Raw genomic sequence first — 16,241 nt, 5'->3', positions numbered from 1 at the left:
ATCTAGCCTGCAAGTGGAACAAGTCAGAGAAGTTCAAAACATGTTTGTACCTTTCATAAAACTTGACAATCTTTACTTTTGGTGCTAAGTGATGCTAACACATTAAAGGACCACTATAGACACCCAGACCACTTCAGCTCAATGCAGTGGTCTGGGTGCCAGAAGTCTGGGTGCCTGCTATGTTTACCTCTGGGTTAATCCAGCCTCTAGTGGCTGTCTCATTGACAGCCGCTAGAGGCGCTTCCACGCTACTCACTGTGATTTTCACAGTGAGAAGACACCAGCATCCATAGGAAAGCATTGAGAATGATGGTGGTGGATGATGGGGAAAGGAGGCGGAGAGTCCCGAGGGAGCTTTTGGCGCTGGAGAAAGGTGAGTGTTTAACCCCTTCCTCACCCTAGAGCCCGGCGGGAGGGGAACCCTAAGGGTGGTGGGTGGTGGGGTGGGGGGGGGGGGGAAAGGGGGGGTCCTAGAGACCCTATAGTGCCAGGAAAACTAGTATGTTTTCCTGGCACTATAGTGGTCCTTTAACTATTGTAGAAGACCCACCATTTGTGAATCATAAAGTCTTTAAGAATCCATATCAATCAAAATATAGCTTTTACATGCTTATGCTATAGCCCAATTCAGCAATTTGGTTGAGGTAAAGCTGACAATTATATACAAAAGATGATTATGGTGTCCATACATGTCTAAGTTAAACCTACTGAAAGAGTGCTAATTGTCAACCTAACATGGTTTCAGCGCAAAATAACTAAAAAGAAGATTATACAGTACTTCTTCTCTAGTGAAATTCCCAGGATAATTGTTTCTGCATGTAGAAATGAAAAATTAGTTGACATGCTTTCTGATATGTAGGTTCATTATTTATGAGTCTGGCATTTGTAGATAGACTCACATTACACAAAATATATTTATCAATTATAGGTGTTTAAGAAATTTAGGATACCCCATTTATCCTTCTGTCATTGCCTTCTTTGTTGTGTTATTGAGTGAAGTTGTTGAAATATAAAAATCTGAACTCATTTTGCCTTATCTTTCTTTCTCTATCACACTCTCTTTTTTAAATTTTATGTGGTCTCCTTTATTATGAATGAAATTCCATGAAAAGTTTTAAAACTGTGTCTCTTTGCCACACATCGAAAAAAAAAAAAAAAAAAAAAAAGCTTGTATTTATAAAGCACCTTAGTTAGGAATCCTAAACCTGGGTCAGTGAAATGGCGTGGTTAGTTAAAGGGACACTATAGTCATCAGAACCACTACAACTTAATGTAGTGGTTCTAGGACCTATGGCATACTTCTGCAGGTTCAGCACTGTAAACACTACCTTTTATGAAAAAAAAAGTCAGTGCAGTGTTTACAATGCTGCCTTTAAAAGCATGGAAATATCAGCCACAAGCCAAAAACACATGGTTATGTGCTTTAAAGCCAACACTTGGCCAGCCACTAGAGAGACTTCTTGGACTCAAGAATCATGTATATGGTTATTTACTAATCGTAGGGATGAGTTTTTCCCATTATTTTTTACAAATATTTCAATAAAAAAAAAACCCCAACAACTCTATTTCCTTTCAAAATTTTATGAAATAATTATTTTATAAAAAAATAGTTTTGAGGTGACAGTTAACTCTATAATTCTAAAATAACAGTTTAGGTTTCAGGCACCAGTCAGCATCTCCTCATAGAGACACAATGAATCAGTGCATCTCTTTGAGGAATATTCAGTGTCTACAGGCTCTGCACTGTGCAGCACTGACTCAGGAATCACCTCTAGTGGCTGTCTGAGTGACAGCCAATTGAAGTGTTCCTGGGTACTAATGTAAATGCTACCCGTTTCCTGAAAAGGCAGTGTTTACATTATAAAGGTCAAGTACAAAACCAAGTACAAGCTATAGATACCATAATAACTACATTAATCTCTAGTTGATCTGATGACTATAGTGTCCCTTTAAGAAAAGAAGATACTTTTTATTTATTTATTTAATTAGTTTTTTTGTTGTTGTGCATAGTGATCAATACAGACAGGCTTTGGGTGCCCCAAAGGCAGTCCCTGAGCTAGTTTCAGGCTTAACAACAGGAGCATTAGGGAAAACGGCACATTTTTTTAGTATTATAGACATGTGTTGCATGATAGAGAACATGCTGGTAAGAAACTGATCAACGATATCAACAATTTGTCAGCAGTAGGGGGATCAATATTTAACTCGGCTGCTTGTTATGTAGACTGACAACATGAGTAGTTAGGTTGATAGGGTAAAGGGAAGGGGTGAAAAAGCATAAGGTATAAGCAAGTAATTACTAGACTTCCCTTTTGACCACTAAGATTAACATAAGTGTGATCAAGATTGGTGAAACCTGCTGGGTCAACTAATGAAACTTTTAAAGCTTTGTCGCCACTGGTTCCTATTGAGACAAGTTAGGCATAAAACGGGGCATATTACATATGAAAAGTTGAGTATGGCAAATGGAGTCCACTATACTCAGATGGGGTACAGAGTGTGGGCCTACATACGGTGAGGAAGGCGCGATCAGCCTACTCCACTAGACGGCAAGCTCTGGATGTGCACATAAAGTTCGCAAAGGCTACTTATCCCCTGCACAATCTGGATTGGAGGTCCAATCGGTGTATGAGTAGGGATGTGCGGGCTCAAGACGACGGCTCCAGGCTTGGGTGAGGGCTTCTTTCGACCCCAGGCTTGTAGAAGGGCCTGTTCTGTATGCCCGCAGCTTCGGGCACTCCTGGGGGTCGAGATCTTTCCCCCTCCAGGAAAGGCATGGGCTCTGAGTGGTGTGATCCGCCGTCGGCGCTTAATCTTTTGCGCTTGTGGTTGCTTTAACGGGGCAGCGCATCAACTGCAGATATCCTTTAGCGTTCCTTGTGACTGTTAGACAGACCACCTGCTGGGTAGCTATGGCAGGCAGGGATGTTTTGAATTTTGTATTTTTTACCCACAATGTGAAATTAACTTTGACATTCTGATAATTCACTTAACTTTTTTGAAGTTGACGAGTTTGTTCTTAATTATGCAATTTCAATTCATCCTAATTCATTGTTTAATGAATAAATGCTGTTAATTGTCAGTTGGATATAAAAATAGCTGATTTGGAAACAACTCTTCCCCTGTCAGACAGTCCTGTTTGTCAAATCCCTACCTGGAAATAGGTATTAACAGGCTTCAAACATGAAATAAAATATACTAAATGGTGTAAAATAAACACCAAAACAGCCCCAAACAGTCCCGATTATGGTGAGACATTTTCGATTTTGGGGTCCCATCCCACCATCCCGATTTAGTTCCCACATCCTGGTTTTTAATTTACTACAAATCTGTGTTTATTAAATACAAGTCATTAAACTGTGAATTGTTGAAAATTGACTGTGACGAGACCAATCTCGCCACATTGCATTGGGGGAGCCTGTTTGCCGCCTGCTGCCTTTGGATTATGGACCGGCAGCTAAAGGGTTAATTTTACTGTGCAGAAAGATTTATTTTTCCCTTTCTGCACAGCCGTTCGGTAGATTCTATCTACTGAACAATCAGCTCCTTTTCAGCCTCCCCAGAGCCGTGGGAAGCCGGCCGGCGCTGTTAATGGGCCACCCAGAAGCTGGCGTGTGCCTCCTATTGACTGCGGTTAACCGCAGCTTAACGCAGCTTAACAATCGTGTGCCAGCAATTGACCACCCAGTAGCTGCGGTTAACCGCAGCCTAATTGATTGTGACTGGGTGGTCGCGGTTACACTTAGCCGCCACACGATGGCGGTGTTCTGGAGCTCCCCGGGCAGCCTGCGCTTTTCTGCCCGGCTTTCCTGCACCAAACCCGGACACTATTACGTGCAGGCACCGCTGAGCCGTCCGTCTCCTGGTTCCTATTTGTGGGGATGTAGCCGAACAGCCGTACATTCTGTATTTTTATGTGAATTTGTGGTAACCCAGATAGCTATGCCATGGAGCCTATTCGTGTGATTAAAGACTTTGGCTCCATGGCGATTAAACTGTATTCGTGTGGTCTGAGTGCCATTCACCTAATAATGTGCACTCAGACCTGAGCTATCTGGGGATATGTTACATGCCTGTGTTTAATGTATAAAAAGTAACTTTATGTATTTTAAAGCATATTACTGTATTTGGGTCCCCACGTGTGTAATGGAGTCTTGCCTTTGTCCTGGGAGATAATTTAATTACTTCTCCAATTATCTCCAGGGCAGAAGGGAGGAAGCCAGGATGCATTGTGGGGATGTTTTACTTCTGTGAGTCTGTAATGTGATACATGTCTGTCTGTGTTACAGTCTTCCATTTGGTCTCCTAGGGGAGTGTCCACCAGGTGGGAGACCTGCATAAATACAGGGGCAGGTAGCCCTCAATAAACAGACCACTGTTTGACCCTCAACACGGAGCCTTGTCTCGTTCTTGGGGGGATTCACTGTATGCTGATAGGGACTGACTGCCAGGAGTGTAAGCCGCTTGGGAGCTTTTCCTGTTCGTCTGCTAGCAGCTATTCGTGAGGTTCCAGTTCGGGAGTTTGGAGTGCTACCTTATTCCTTTGTATGCAGTTCGGGAGTTTGGTGCATTCACTTATATCCAATTCGTGAGTTTTGGTGATTTTACAGTAGCTGTTCCTGTCTGTGTAAAGGGGATTATCGCCTAAACGATTTTAACCCCTTGTCTGCTGAAACGGTCCGTTACATTGACTATGGGATTTAAAAATTTAAGATCAAAATAGCTCAACTGGAAAAATTATCCAACATAATTATATTTCTAAAAAGAAGAGGAAAAGGGTTAGCGCTTTAAAACAGAACAAGGCAGCAACTTTAAAAGGGAATCCCTCAAAACCCTTAAAACACAGCAAAATAAAATAAAAAATAAAAGCTGCGCCAATAAAAAATGAGTCAGTCAATAAAATAGTCCAAATAAAAGAGAAAGTCCAAATAAAATAAGTAAAGTCTTAGCTGAATAGATCTTCTTTAGATAGGATAGTCTATACAATGATGGATGGGGAACGGTGTCCTCGTTGTCCTTCCACAGGTAAATCCAATGATATGAAAAGATAAAACAAATAACCAAAATAGTGTAATATATTCACTAGAGTGTAACAAATAAAGAAAGAATAGTATAGCACTCACATTTGATAGAGCTATAACTAGCTCTAGTGTGGAAAGCGTACAGCGGTTTAGATCCCCGCTTGTAGGATATACTGCAGATTTTATTTTCTTCAAAGGAAAAATGCCACTCAAAGAGAATAAAAAGACACAACCAATAGTATTCTCTGTATAAAATAATGAAGAAATAAAATAAATAAATGAAATGGTACTCAGAAGAATGGAGCAGGCTGACTGCTCCTTGATGATAGCGGAGGTGGAATAATCCCCACCAAGGATTGCTTGGAGTCCAGAGGTAGAAAATGCCAGGTAAAAATAGAGTGTGTGGCGAAACCAACCTCGCCACTGGGCCCTGGAGAAGCCTGTTTGCTAGCCTCCTACCTGCTGACTATGGCCCCTGGGTTATTTGGGGCATATTGTACTGTATATTGCTGCTACTGGCCCTTTTAACAGCATCTATGGACATATTGGGACTTTTGGGACTACTGTCCCTTTAAGACTGTGCTACATATTCTAGTGTACTGCCTGTAATATTCTATGTGTATTTGTGTGTTAAGTTTAACCTGGGATATGTATGCAGCATTCATCTGATTGTTCGGTAGAATCACTCCATTTATTATATTGAGTGAAACTACCGAACAACCAGACCACCCAGGAATAAGTGTGCCTCCAATTACAGTTTGCAACAATGTTGCAAACGGGTAATTGGCAATCAGTGTAATGTATTCTTTGTCCTCTGGGTGGCCGCCATTCGGGAAACAAACACGTGGCGGCGGCCATCTTAAACTACCGAACAGCGGTGTTTTGCCGTCGAGTGTCTGGAACTAAAATCGGACACTTGACTAGGCAAACACCGCTGAGACCTCCATACTTCCAGAAATTCGTATGGAAACTACCGAATGACCCGCCGTTCGGTAGAAAGAACCCCATAAACAAGGGAATTCATTCAAACCCTCTCCAGGCTCTATAACACAGGCAATTCGCCTGTTTTCATTCCCTTGTTTGTGACCGACCGCAGGGCCAAAATGCATGGAACTGTTTTCGGATACTTTACCCATGCGGTCGGTCAAATCTTTGGAACCCCATATCTCACGAACCATTCATCCGAATTACTTGAATTTTGGATATGTTGTCCCCCTGAATAAGGGCTATCCAGCGATGCTGGATTTAAAGGTGTACCCCCGGGTTTTGGGGTACATCCAGAACTTGGCTGAAAAAGTGTACCGGATAATTGAGTTTAATGTTATCTGAGGGGAGGGGATGTGTGGGCTGAACCATGTATGTGATTGGTTATTTTATGCCTCCCCCTGGGTGTGGCCTGTATGTGGATTAGTGTAATAAAAGCCAGGCTGGATGAGCCAGTCCAGAGTTCCTGTTTTACCCTCAAAGTGATGTGTCGTCTCATTATTGGGGGGAAGGATTTATTGAGTGCTGTTCCAGTTGACTGCTAGGAGTACAAGCCTATTCGTATGGTTCCTATTCAATGGTCTACAGCATTCATATGCTTGGGAGAATTTAAAAGGTTTCTCGGATTCGGTGATTGTGGTGTCTGCCAGAGTGCTTGGAGTCCTCAGGAAGCACTAGGAGCATCCATTAACGGAGGTACTCAGTCGGGGTGCCAGGTGATCCGTTACAGAGTGTATATAAAGATTATTGGCACAAACGAAAAAGTGACCAAAAGAATCTTTAATATATAAAATACACAATATAAATGTCCATAAACACATTTTGCCTATAATGGCTTTATCAATATGGAATAAAACATATAACCTGGCAGGGTGACTTTACTTATTTTATTTGGACTTTCTCTTTTATTTGGACTATTTTATTGACTGACTCTCATTTTTTATTGGTGCAGCTTTTATTTTTTATTTTATAATTATATTTCTACCTCTGTTATTATAGCTATTTTAAAATTCCATAGGCCAAAAAAAATTAATAAAAATATCCACTTTAGTAAATAACACTGAATTTTACTTTTATTATCTTTGTAAGAAAATATGTTGCTTTTCTTCACATATTTAAAAAAAAAGACCCTCTCAATGACATAATTCTCTTGCAGCAATTGTTTTACTGTTCAAAAATCGAGATGATAGGTTGTTGAACGGTTTACCAAAACAAAATCTCGTTATATTTTGTAGAGCCTTTGTGTGGTTTTCAACTCATATTGTGACCAGAAAGGACCCTGTAGTAACATGTGTTTTGTGTGATCATCTTCAAATAGCAGATGACATCATAGCAGTCACTTTTAGGTTAAATGATAAATGTGTTGCTAACGATGTTTGAGATGTTTCAGCTACATCAGCAGCACCGAAACCCTTTTTAGAAATGAAACCTGAAAATAGCCATCAAAGAGCTTTTACGCTAAGCTTCTTGCTAAGCAAAAACCGCTGCATCTATCATGACATAGCTTGTTTTGCAAAGATGACATAATACGTTTCTGGTCTTTTAAATTTACAGACCATTAGGAAAAACCCATTTCCCACACATAAAAGAAACCATTAGAAATGTTGGGCTTACTTTTATATGTGGATTAGAGAACCTATTGCAGAAAAGAACAACAGTTTTAAGAAATTCTATGATGCAAAATGTTTTCACGAATAGTAAACAGTGCACATTTGCATTAGATAAATGTTTTGTTCTTTTTTTTCGGTTTAGATGGTTAATATTATTATTTTAAATATTTATATAGCGCCAGCAAATTCCGTAGCGCAGTACAATGGGTGGACTAACAGTCACGTAATTGTAACCAGACGAATGGACGCAAAGAAACAGAGGGGTTGAGGGCCCTAGTGACACAAAGGGTATATATATAAGTAGGGGTGAAATAGGTTACTAGAAGAGTATTCACTGAGAACTTAGTAAGTTATTTTTGAAATTACGACACTTCAATTTGTTTCATGGGAAGTGTAGTCCAAACCATCTGCAGTGCCGAAGGTTGCCTATGCCTGCTCTAGGGAATCGATCAGACAACTGGTACTTTTACTTCCTGGTCTGTTTAGCTCAGTGGATCTAAACTCAAGAGGCAGCAACTGCCCAGAGCACCTGCCTTGCAAAGACTTCTTATTGAGCTGCATTGGGAAGTCTGTGATTGGACAGCCACATACAGTCTGGGCATGGTTAGAAGGGGAGGGCTTGTAAAAGCTGCAGCCAGTAAAACTGCATGTTTTGCAAGCTGTTTATATAAACCCCTAAGAGAAAATGCATTATTAAATGTGTGCAAGTTTTCATATGGGGGACATCTACTAAACGGTGAATTTAAAAATATATTTTGTATTTGGTCAGTGGAGTGTCCCTTTGACATTTTTGTCAGTATACACAGTCTTGGTTAATTTTTTTATATTTAACATACCTCCCAAGTGTCCCTATTTAGGAGGGACTGTCCTACTGTTCCATTTTTCTAGGGGCTTCATGCTTTTGGTGTGTCTGAGTGAATAACAGAGCTTCACAGAAAAAAAATACTTGCAGTATTGTATCTTTAAACCTGAATACACATATGTCATATTCAGTATGAGTAAATAAAATACTAGCTCTAAATTACAGTACAGTTGCATAAAATGTCATTAGTAAGACACCTACAATTTCTCAGAACCACCCTGACCATGGCCACACTCCCATACACAGCTGTACAAGTAAAAGTTGTGTAGCCCTTTCTCCGTTTGAAATGTTGGGAGGTAAGCAGATTAAATACCAATGAATATATATTAGTTGAAATCCATTTTTTTCTGCAACCCTTTATAAAGAATGTGCATGTGATTTGACCTTTACAAACTGAGGAGAGCCTACTTGGGGGTTATCACACAGCACTAAATCTAGTTGACTCTGTGTTCATCAACCCAGATTCTGTGTTATCTGAAATATCAACACAATGTTTAACCCCTTAAGGACCAAACTTCTGGAATAAAAGGGAATCATGACATGTCACACATGTCGTGTCCTTAAGGGGTTAAATAAGCCTCCAGCTGCACAATTCTGTGTGTAAAACGATTAAAATATAAGTTGCAAAGTAAACATATTTTTTTCTGTATATTTTTAATGCATTTTTGAAAGTGACCTTATGTTTATTTTCTTTCAGTCATTTAAGTCAAAGGACGGTTACCTTGTAATTGGGGCAGGCAACGATCAACAGTTCTCTACTGTTTGCAAGGTAAGCCCTGTGATGACATAATGCAAGTGTTCTTCATAATGATCATCTCACATGTTTCTCTTACAATCCACCTTTTTAAACATTCTAAGTTGTAAAAACAAGACTGATAGGAATGGCCATTTGATAATGGGCTAATTATTATTTTTCTTGGCAACCCTAAATACTGCTGGGTAACTGAGCCCTATACATGACCTGGTTGACACACACCAGATTGTACAAACTTAATTAATGTATACAGTTTTGATAGAAATTGCCTAAATAAAAAGCTATCAGTTTACACTCAGGCTTGCTTCATTTCTATATAGGAGAAGGGGAAAAGCGCTATGTTCTTGACCATACCATGAGTATTTGTAAGGTAAACTTTGTCAACTTTTATCTTAAACAAAGTATAGAAAATATGTATGTACATAACCAGAGAGCGTAACAACGTACACAGAAATACAGTGGTCTGATTTAAAGAATAACTTCAGCAATATGTTGTAATAAAATAAACGTGCTAATACGAGCATTGGACTAAGGTATTTCTTAATATCAAGTCCAAAATAAAGGTCTCTTTGTGAGTTTATAGGTAAAGGACCCTCACAGCAGAGCAGGAACTGAGCTCAGTAGATCTGTCGTTCAATTCCATAAATACAATGTATGGAGATTATATATTAGTATTTAGTATTCATATTCCATCTGTTGAATATTCACTGCTGAGCAAAATGTCTTCACCAAATTTTGTTTTACAAAGTGTTAGGTTATAGTTATGCAGTGTATTTTATTTTAATTGTATTAACCTTATATAGTTTTTATTTTCAATTTAAAATTAGTTTTGCTTCATATGTTACCCTTCCTGCCTCTCTCTTTCCAAATAATTTCCCGTTATTCTCCAAAATAATTCAGTACACAGCACCATAACCTAGGTTTCTTGGAGTTGTAGTACAGTTATTTATTTATTTATTTTTATAGAAGAAAACTGAAGTATGTCTAAAACTCGCATAAACCATTACTATGCCCATAAAGGATTGCAGATAGGGTACGCTCAGTAGTGTTAATAGTAGATGGTTAGGTGAGCACAGTCGCTTCTTGCTGGTGACAGCTCAGTGGAGAATGCATTAATGTCATGTTTTTCTGTTACCTTTTATTAAGAATGGGCACCTACAGTATTAATTGTACTGTTTGAAATATGTCTACATTTAGTCCACGCATGATGGTGTATCTCTGTTGTAACATGCATTTTAAAGTAATAGAATACTACGTCTGATATGCAATTTATATTGACCGATTACCACTTCTGTGCCAGAGTTTCTTCATGAATTGTGTATCCGTGTCTAGATGTACAAGCTATTGTTTGCTAAGTACAATTTATTTAAAATAATCTGAGTCATATCGTTGTAGCATTGATGGTGCCTGAGCTTTAAAAGTTTCGCTGAGTGCTATGGACCTGTCATTAAATGCCTTTTTTAATTTACCCAGAATTTGTTTTTCTTCTGCTATTATGTATTATTTATAAAGTAACAGCAAATCCATGACTCCATGACACTCATCCATGTGTCATTGACATAGCTCTTGACTCTCTTGTAGTAATTACCTTTCCCTTTTGTCATTAATTATACTAGCCTACTTTTCTTTGATGACTGATGTTTTGGTTAAGCTGCGTTGCTTATCTTAGTATTGAGTTGGAGTAGCTTAATAGTCTGGATAGTCATGTACAGTTTTTTAAGAAGCAGAACTGCATAGAATTTTGGCTGCCAAACTTGCCGTCCAAGAAGCAGGGCACCAGTGGGAGGGAAGTAAAGGGGCGGGCCATTGATGTAATTGTCACTGGATACACCCAAAAGTGACAGGGCCAACCTCTAAAGGGGGCGTGTCCACCCACATTACTGGCAGGTCAGCTTGGTATGAATAAACATCAGGCTGCCTCTCAATAATTTTAGCCAACCCACTTAGGGCTGGCCCTGCGGGTAGCACTAAACTTCCCCCTGGAACCAAACACTGTCTGTTTGGTTCCATAGATAACGATATATCTTTTGGTTTTTGGGGAATTGACATTTCTTTAGTTCAATTCCAAGAGGATCATAAATCCTGAAATACTTTCTCCCACTGGTACTCAACTATAATCCACATAGTCACTAGATATGCTGCTTTTCAGACACATCTCCCACTTCTAATCTGGGCTTTTCTAGATCCATGTGGTTGTTCAGAAGGACTCTGTCATCATAATGTAGCCATCTCTGTCTTATGTCTCAATGTTTGTCTATTCTTGAACTTCTGCTGGGGTATTTGCCAACGATGGCTGTTTTGCATTCTTGACATGCACTTCTTCTTGGGTGCTCATTCGTATCCTTAATTGAGACATGTAAGGTCCAATGCCTCTCAAATGCCTCCTTTTTCTTCTCAGAATCTGTCCTGACTTTGTTAGCACTTCATATGATCAGATTCCTACAGGAGCTTGTAGGCATGCATAATGCCTCTTTACTCTGATTCACTAGAGGTTGTACCCACATCTACCGACATTTAGACACTGAAGGTCTTTGTCTTCTATGTTGTAGGGAGCATGATTGCAGTGTTGAAGTATTGGTGCCTTCCATTCATTACTTGATTCTGTAATAACAGACTCCCTCTCATTGGGAGTAACAATTTGGTTATTCAACCCATCAGTTTTAAATGGGACTGTACTCCTGGCTTTAAACTATTTTGATATAAAGTAGGGTCCATTATCTATCTGGAATTCCAGATTTTTTGAAAAAATGCCTTTAATTGTTATTACTGTAGTGGATCTTGTATCCATCAGATGGACTATCTCTCAGAACTCATTTTTCAAATATTCCTTACCAAAGAGGGGCTGATGGGGGAGTAAAAAACACAGAGGGACTGTGAAGGGGCGAAAGACACACAGAGAGGCTTGAGGGGGTGAATGACATACAGAGGGGCTTGGGGGGAGACACCCATAGGAGCTTCGGAGGGCAGAAAAACGCAAATGTGCTTGGGGAGAAAGAGACACACAAAGGGCCTGGGGGTGTAAAAGACACACAAAGTTGTTGGGGGGAAGAAAGAGACATAAAGGGAATGGGAAAAAAATACACAGAGAGGCTTGTGGAGCAAGAGATGCACAGAGGGCCAGGGTAAGAGACACCAAGAGAGGCTTGGGGGAAGAAAGAGATAAACAGAGATATAGATGGGAGACACACAAAAGGGTTCGGGCGGGGGGGGGAGAAACAGTCATACAGCGAGGCTGAGCGGAGAAAAACACAGAGACGGGTTGGGGGAAGAGACACACAGAGGGGTGGGAGACACACAAAGGGGCTTGTGAGGAGAAAGATACACAAAGGGGTTTGGGGGAGAGACACTTGGAGAGCTTGAGGTAAGAGAAACACACAGACAAGCTGGGGGAAGAAAGAGATACACAGAAGGGTGTGTGGGACACACATACATGGGCTTGGAGGGAGAAAGAGGACTGGGGGAGAAAGAGATACGCAGGGAGGCGGGGGAAAACATGAAGGGGCTTGAGAAGGAGAAAGAGACACACTAGGAGGATTGGAAAAGAAACACAAGGAAGGTTGTAAGAGACACACAAGAGGCATTGTAAGAGACACTCAAGATGACGCACAAAGGGAAAAAAATGGGTAATGAGATACACTAAAGTGGGTAAGACAATCAAAAGAGGGGATAAGAAACAAAAGGGGGTAAGACATTCAAAAGGGGGATTAAGAGAAACATAGGTGAAGATGTTTTTTGTGTGTGGGGGGGGGGGAGGTAGGGGGGTCTCCTGCTCTTCCTGTAACTCAGTTCTTCAGCCCAGGAGTCTATGCCTCTTATTAAATAGGCTTTTCTACCAATATATACATTTTTCTAGCAATCCTGCTAGCATAATGTACAAATAGAAGCTGTAATTGACGCAATTCTGACATATATAACATATATGTAATGAGCAAATATGGGCCCATTCTTCTTGCTAGGTTCACACTCCAGCACAATAACATATTCAAAATGAAGAGCACACTCACTGAACTTCAAAAAAAACAAGATAACTTCATTTTTTACAGTTGTGCAACAGCATACATTCAACATTTCATTCCCATTACCAAACTTTCTTTAATATGTTAAAGGAGCACTATAGGGTCAGGAACACAAACATGTATTCCTGACCCTATTGTGTTAAAACCACCATCTAGCCCCCCTGGGCCCCTCAGGCCTTCATAAATATAGCAAAATCTTACTGTATTCAAGCTTGAAGCTGTAAATCTGCATGCTGTTTGACTCAGAAAAGCAAGCAGTCTGCTGACATCATCAGAAGTGGTAGCCTTATCCAATCACAGTGCTTATCCATAGGATTGTTTGAGACTGACAAGGAGGCAGATCAGGGACAGAGCCAGCATGATTCAAACACAGCCCTGGCCAATCAGCATCTCCTCATAGAGATGAATTGAATCAATGTTGGGAAAGCTCAGTGTCTGCATGCAGAGGGAGGAGATACTGAATGTTTGGATGCATTTTAGGCAGCCATGACCCAGGAAGGATATCTAACAGCTATCTGAGGAGTGGCCAGTGAAATTATCACTAGGCTGTAATGTAAACACTGCATTTTCTCTGAAAAGACAGTGTTTACAGCAAAAAGCCTGAAGGTAATGATTCAACTCACCAGAACAAATTCAATAAGCTGTAGTTGTTCTGGTGACTATAGTGTCCCTTTAAGGTAGTTGGACTGAAACATTGATTATATGCAAATGTCATTTGCTTAAACTAAATCTGCTCTTTTGTTTATGTTGAAGACCTATCAGTGCTTTATTTCACGTTTGAGTATTAGTTTTCAATTTTAAGTTATCTTTTCCACCTCTATGACTGCACACTATGCTAGTGTGCCGCATTATTGGGCTGATAGAATTTTTTTCCAGAGCTGCTTTTAGGTCCCAGACGGCCCGAGTTGAGGGGGTTTATGGTCATATTGCATAGCTATTCTGTCCCAGTTGTGGAACTACCATCAGTGCAGCTGCACCGGGGCCCCCAAGCTCAGGGGGCCTATCCGGTTACCCATGCTCGTAGGGCCACCCAATGGGAATTGCTGGCCCTTTAACAGTGCGACCAGGCCCCTTTTACATTGCTGATGCTGTGAGAAAGTGAGTACAGATTACTTCCTCCCAGCTACAGGAAGAACTGTGCAGGAGGGAGTTGTGGCTCAGGAGGAGACAGAAGATGCACAGGAGGTGATGGAGGAGGCACAAGAGGAGGGGGGAGAAGCAGAAGACCCAACTCCAGACCAACACTTCCATCAGACTCAGGCAGCAACAGGACTCTAGGCAAGCCACCCTCATGTACATAAAATGTATGTTAACTAGAGGGTAACTAAAATATTTTTAATAACTGACATATGTGTATGTATCTCTGTGTGTATTTTTGTGTCAGTGTGTATATGCCAGCATGCGTTTCTGTGTGTCATGGTATGTGTATGTGTCAGTGTGTGTATCTGTGTCTCAGTATGTGTGTATGTGCCAGTGTATTTATATGTGTGTATCTCTGTGTATGTAAATGTGTATGCATATTTGTGCAAGTATGTATGTGTGTATGTGGCAGTGTATGTGTGTAAATACAAAAAGAAGTCCTGCGCTCACTCCCATTACTACTGGGCCGGCAGCAAGGACTACAATACACATCAGCCCCAATATATAGTAAAAACCAAAGAAAAGAAAGTTACCTGCGCTCTCTCCTTAATCCCTATGTATATTTAGACAAATGGAGGTCATTTAGTTGCTCCAATGGCCATTGGAGGGAATGCCCGCTGCCAACGTCAAGGCAGACCCCCATAAACGGGTCCTAACACTGACTCTTCAGCCTGCTTCCTTGAGCTTCTGGCAAAGATATCTCTAATGAGACAGAGAGGGGTATTTTTTTATATACACCCCTATACTTATTAACCCTTAATAGGGAACACATGGGATGGGTGGCAGCATTGTAACCAGGCTGTGTGATACAAAGTAAATACAAATACAAAAAGAAGTCCTGCGCTCACTCCCATTACTACTGGGCCGGCAGCAAGGACTACAATACACATCAGCCCCAATATATAGTAAAAATCAAAGAAAAGAAAAAGTTACCTGCACTCTCTCCTTAATCCCTATGTATATTTAGACAAATGGATGTCATTTAATTGCTCCAATGGCCATTGGAGGGAATGCCCGCCTGCCAACGTCAAGGCAGACCCCCCTAAGCGGGTCCTAACACTGACCCTTCAGCCTGCTTCCTTTCAACTCATCAGCATGAGATAGGTTACTGGCTTACTATGGAGGCTTGGCATTACTTGTTAAGTACATACCAAATTATTTGTGGTGGGGAAAAAAAGTGTGGATGAAACTTCCGCCTGAAATAGGTGGATAGTTAATGCAACTCGTCAAAGCTGTTACATGCAGCAGGCACATACTCCAAGGAATCCGTGTATAAAGTGGAATTATGAGGCAAAAATGTGGTTCTTTGTTGAGCTCATTTGCATACGCCTACCCAGAATCCCTTGAAGTAGTGAGAGCACTGTTAAAGTGAGATTTCTGTGGTAAAAGCAAGTCTTATGGCTTGACTGGTGTGTGTATTTGTGTTTACCATTGCATTAACTATATATATATTTAATTATTTTTGAAAATGCATTCATTTTATTTATTTTTATTTAAAAAAAAACAATAACTTTGTATTTCCCCTTTTATTCTGTCCAGGGAGGTAGGGGGACATTGCAAGCCCTGGTGGTGAGTGAACTCTAGCCTGGGCCGGATTAACATAGGGGCTGATGGCCAGCTCCAGGCCCAGGCCCATGGAATAGGCCCATTAAAAAAAAAAAAAAAAAAAAGTACTTTTTTTTTTTACACACTACTCTTAGGTTTGCCACCTGACTGGTATTTTACCAGCACAGACGGTATTTGAGGCTGCCTGGCTGTGCCGGTATTGCAGTAATACCGGCAATACAAATGCAGATATTTTTCACAGTATAAACGGAGATTACTCTGTAATACCAGCACCAGCCAGTAGGGGTC

The 16,241-nt window shown here is 40.5% G+C and overlaps 1 protein-coding gene across 1 annotated transcript in view; it reads left to right on the top strand.

Annotated features, from left to right (window-relative positions):
* Nucleotides 1–16,241, top strand: part of SUGCT (succinyl-CoA:glutarate-CoA transferase) — a 934,720-nt gene that overhangs the window by 283,019 nt on the left and 635,460 nt on the right. The window contains exon 10 of the mRNA XM_063452136.1: nt 9,175–9,246. Within this exon, the coding sequence (XP_063308206.1) occupies nt 9,175–9,246 (72 nt within the window). The remainder of the gene's footprint in view (nt 1–9,174; nt 9,247–16,241) is intronic.

The sequence above is a fragment of the Pelobates fuscus genome, chromosome 4, assembly GCF_036172605.1.
Source record: "Pelobates fuscus isolate aPelFus1 chromosome 4, aPelFus1.pri, whole genome shotgun sequence".
In the NCBI taxonomy this organism is placed as follows: domain Eukaryota; kingdom Metazoa; phylum Chordata; class Amphibia; order Anura; family Pelobatidae; genus Pelobates; species Pelobates fuscus.
This window is presented reverse-complemented; position numbering and strand designations above follow the sequence as displayed.